This window comes from Rattus rattus, chromosome 13 (genome assembly GCF_011064425.1).
Source record: "Rattus rattus isolate New Zealand chromosome 13, Rrattus_CSIRO_v1, whole genome shotgun sequence".
Taxonomy (NCBI): Eukaryota; Metazoa; Chordata; class Mammalia; order Rodentia; family Muridae; genus Rattus; species Rattus rattus.
This window is the reverse complement of record NC_046166.1, coordinates 41,069,910-41,073,797: the sequence shown is the minus strand read 5'-3', so window position 1 is coordinate 41,073,797 and position 3,888 is coordinate 41,069,910. Positions and strand designations below refer to the sequence as shown.

The window sequence follows — 3,888 nt, the reverse complement described above, 5'->3', positions numbered from 1 at the left end:
CACACACACACACACACACACACACGCATATTTGGGAAAATGTAAATGGTTAACAACACTTTGTTGGGGAAGGTAGACACACAAGTAAGGTTTCATATAAAGGCAGTACATTCATTCATGTGTTTGTTTGTTTGTGGTTTGTGTCTGGGATGGGGTCTTAGTTTGTATCCCAGCTGGCCTAGAACTCACTCTGTCAAACAAAGTGGCCTCAGACTGGCAAAGATTCCCACCTGACTATGTCTGCCTCCCAAGTCCTGGGACTAAAGGCAAGAGAGACCACCCCAGCATGACTGTACTTTTTTTTCTTTTTTAGGGAGAAGAGCAAAAGAACCTTTTAAAGGGCAATGGGGGTGGTGGCACAGCACTCAGGAGGCAGAGGCAGGAGGATCTCTTCGAGTTCAAGGCCAGCTTCCTCTACAGAGTTTCAGAATAGCAAGGCTACATAGGAAAGCCTTGTCTCAAAACCAACAACAACAAAACCAAAAACGGAACCTTTTAAAGGTTAAGGTCCTCCACTCAAACAAACAAACAAACACATGGAGTCCCTGTATCCTTTTGTGCTTGAGCAGCAGGAGAAGCAAAGAGAGGGTTTGAGGACAGAGGGGAGGGTCGGCGAGGAACACACCACAGGAGTCTCCCAAAGTCACCTGGAAACCAAAGGTACTCAGGTTGAGGTGAGAGTCTGAGAAAGTGACAAAAAACAAACAAACAGATAAAAAAAAAACCCTTTATTATAAAGAACTTGCAAGCAGGGTTAGCCAGACCGAAAGCCTATACATTTCAGTGACCACGTGTACAGTGCGAACAGCCGAGTCGAAGCTGTGAAACTCCACAGTGGACTTTATACCTTCACTATCCATAATGTACTTATCCACTACAAAGATAACTACATAAAAAAGATAGGTCGATGACAGCTCAAACTAGAAAGCCAATTAGAGTTATACCCTCTCCATGACTCACGGCTCCATTACCCATAGTCCATCCTTCCTCGTCTCTTAAAAGTCTCCCTTCCCCTGAGCCCTCCTGTCTCTCAGAAATGTGGCCAAGACCTTTTTCATAGGATGCATTCATGTTTTATAATCACCGTTACCTGTCTGTTTCCTGTAGGAACGAGCATACACACACACACACACGCACACACACACACACACCACCTACCTTGTTCAGCCACTTTAGCCCTGGTATCGTGTTTGAATTTATCTGCTCCTCCAGCCACGGGCGCATCCGCATCCGTTCCACCGGCATGGTACCCTGTGGCGGAAGAGAAACACAGCGTTTCATATTTCTGCGACTGACTGTCTCGCCTGCACCATGAAGCCCCACACCCCTGGCATGACCTTTCCCAGCCGCATCTTCCTGGGCAGGGGCTGAGTATATGCAGTTCCCCTGCCACCTGTCCTTTTGACAATCCTCTTCTTCCAGGGAATGTCAAAATGTATGGGGACAGACATTCTCTGTGCTGACTCTCGACTGAAAGAAGTTTTTATGGACATTCTATGCCATGCACCCAACTAGCCGCAGGCCCAGATGCCTCTTGGTGACTTAGTCTTGAGTAAACCTTAACCTTCCTCTCTTTGCTGCGCTTATGGAAGAAACTGTCAGTGTATCAGACATTCAAAGACCAACATTTTACTTTCCAAAAGGGGTAAGCGAATGCTAGGCGAACAGTTCTGAGACAAAGAGCTGTGGTATCGAACACATTTGTTGAGGACCTAGGGTGTATCAATACTTTGACCTCTCAATACTGGCACTGAAGTACTGATTAATTTGGTTCACTAAAGATTTGTTAAGCTTTGTTATTCCTAGTCATTCCTTCTAGATGTACTCTATACTCAGGGCTCGGCAGTGACTTCCCTGGCCGCATCTTTGCTCCCTCATCTCCCCTAGCACAATCTCTTAGTCACTGCATCCTGCCCGACCTCACCTGCATGCCTTTCTCCTTTGCTCATTTTCCCTTTGAAAATCACTTGCGTGAGCCACCGTTTGGTTGCTGGGATTTAAACTCAGGACCTCTGGAAGAGCAGTGAGTGCTCTTAACCACTGGGCCATCTCTCCAGTCCAGGACATTTTAGTGATCACTGGGGGAGGGCACAACCCATTGTGGGTGGTGCCATCCCTGGGCTGGTGGTCCTGGGTTCTATAAGAGAGCTGACTGAGCAAGCCATGGGGAGCAGGCCAGTAAGCAGCATTCCTCTATGGCCACTTCATCAGCTCCTGCCTCCAGTTCCTGTCCTGATGTCCTTCCGTGAATAGTGCTGTGGAAGTACAAGCCAAATAAACCCTTTCCTCCCCACCCCACCGTATCCCCCCCCAAAAAAAGGAAGAAAAGAAAATCACTTGCATGGCTGGAGTATCTTCCCTCCACCAGGCCACATACTGCCTCCCTCCCAGCCTTACACACACACACACACACACACACACACACACACACACACTCCTACCAGATTCTACAGCAGTCTTTCTTTTTCCCACCCAAACGCGGCCCCTGCAGAACAACTAATAAAGCTGCTACCAACTCTCCTCCCAACATCTTCCTAGGCGTGTCAGTACATTTACATTCAGTCTGACGCCTGGAATCCAAGGTAACTTGACTCAGGCTTCCACTCTGCCAGACTCCACGGGCAATGGGACTACAATCCTCTCCCCAGCCTGCAGCCACCTTGTGTCTTTAACTCTTTCCCTCCAAACTTAACTGAAAAGAATCTGTTCAGACTGAGTGTGGACCGAGATGATTCATGCCACATAATTCTCTCTTCCATCTCGCCAAGCACTGCTCTATGCTCTACGCTCTCTCCTCTATGACATGTCGCCAGCTAGCGCCAAGCAAACAAACACTGTGCCGTGAATCAGCAAGGGCTTTGTAAGCCATTCCGACCCCAACCCCGTTTCTCGGTATGCTGCCCCCACACAAAGCTCAAGACCACTGTCTTGATCATACCCAGCTCTCCCTTCCTTCCCGGTCTGCTCAATCTTTGTCTGTCTTCCAAGACCTAGCCTCTACACTTCTCACAAAGGTCGTTCCAGAGCACTCCAGCCTGAAGCAACCCTTCCTGTCCCAACTCCTACACCACTCACAGATCCCACTCCGGATTACTCGAGAACCAGACATTGCTTTAGGGCAGCTGCTCTAGTCCCGGCTTTCATCTCATGTCTTGTTTTGCCTATAAATTTTTCAGCTGCGCACAGCTTCACTTTCCCACGCAAACTGTGAGCTCTTGGAGAGGACGAACTTCACTGCTTAGGGTACAATGGGTAATCTTGTAAAAACCCAACTTCCGCCTTCTACTCAGTAAATGTTCCATACGAGGACCAGGCAAGTTCTGAGCAAGTGAGGCAAGGCCGCCAGGGAAGGGTGGCCTCCTGCAACATCTGCAGGCTCCAGGTGGCCATTCTTTGAGACAGGATAAAAACCTTGGAGGTATCACCAAAGGACAGGGGATGGTGATGAGCAGTCCCCAGTGCAGCTGCTTCTCGTGAATCTCAAATGTGTTCGGTTCGCGCATTCATTCCTTCTCTCAGTCATTCATCATCCATCCATTCAAAGATCTTGGATTGAAAAGAGATTCTGAACGTTGGACAGGATAAAACATCTCAATTCTTTCAGGACTCGGTAAAGAAGGAAATTAGCACACGAGGAGTCCTGCATACAGGCGTAAGAAGCTGCTGAAGCATTCTAGAAACAGTGGGGTAGCTATACACACTGCCGCCACCATAAAGGCTCCACCTCACAGAGTAGAGGCCACTGTCTCCTCAATCTTCCCCTAGAGGAGAAGACCTCAAGACATGGGATGGGGACAGAATGTCAAAAGCGGGGACAGTTGAAGGAGTCATGAGGGGACAGCAACGGATGCTACTTCTGAGGTGACGTAACAAAAGTGCCGCTGGCGT

The 3,888-nt window shown here is 48.5% G+C and overlaps 1 protein-coding gene across 1 annotated transcript in view; it reads right to left on the bottom strand.

Annotated features, from left to right (window-relative positions):
* Irf2 (interferon regulatory factor 2) overlaps positions 1–3,191 on the bottom strand; it is a 54,726-nt gene extending 51,535 nt beyond the window's left edge. The window contains exons 1-2 of the mRNA XM_032918753.1: positions 3,076–3,191; positions 1,159–1,251 (exon numbers count right to left, since the gene is read on the bottom strand). Of these exons, the coding sequence (XP_032774644.1) occupies positions 1,159–1,245 (87 nt within the window). The 5' untranslated portion in view covers positions 1,246–1,251; positions 3,076–3,191. The remainder of the gene's footprint in view (positions 1–1,158; positions 1,252–3,075) is intronic.
* Between the last annotated feature and the right edge of the window lie 697 nt (positions 3,192–3,888).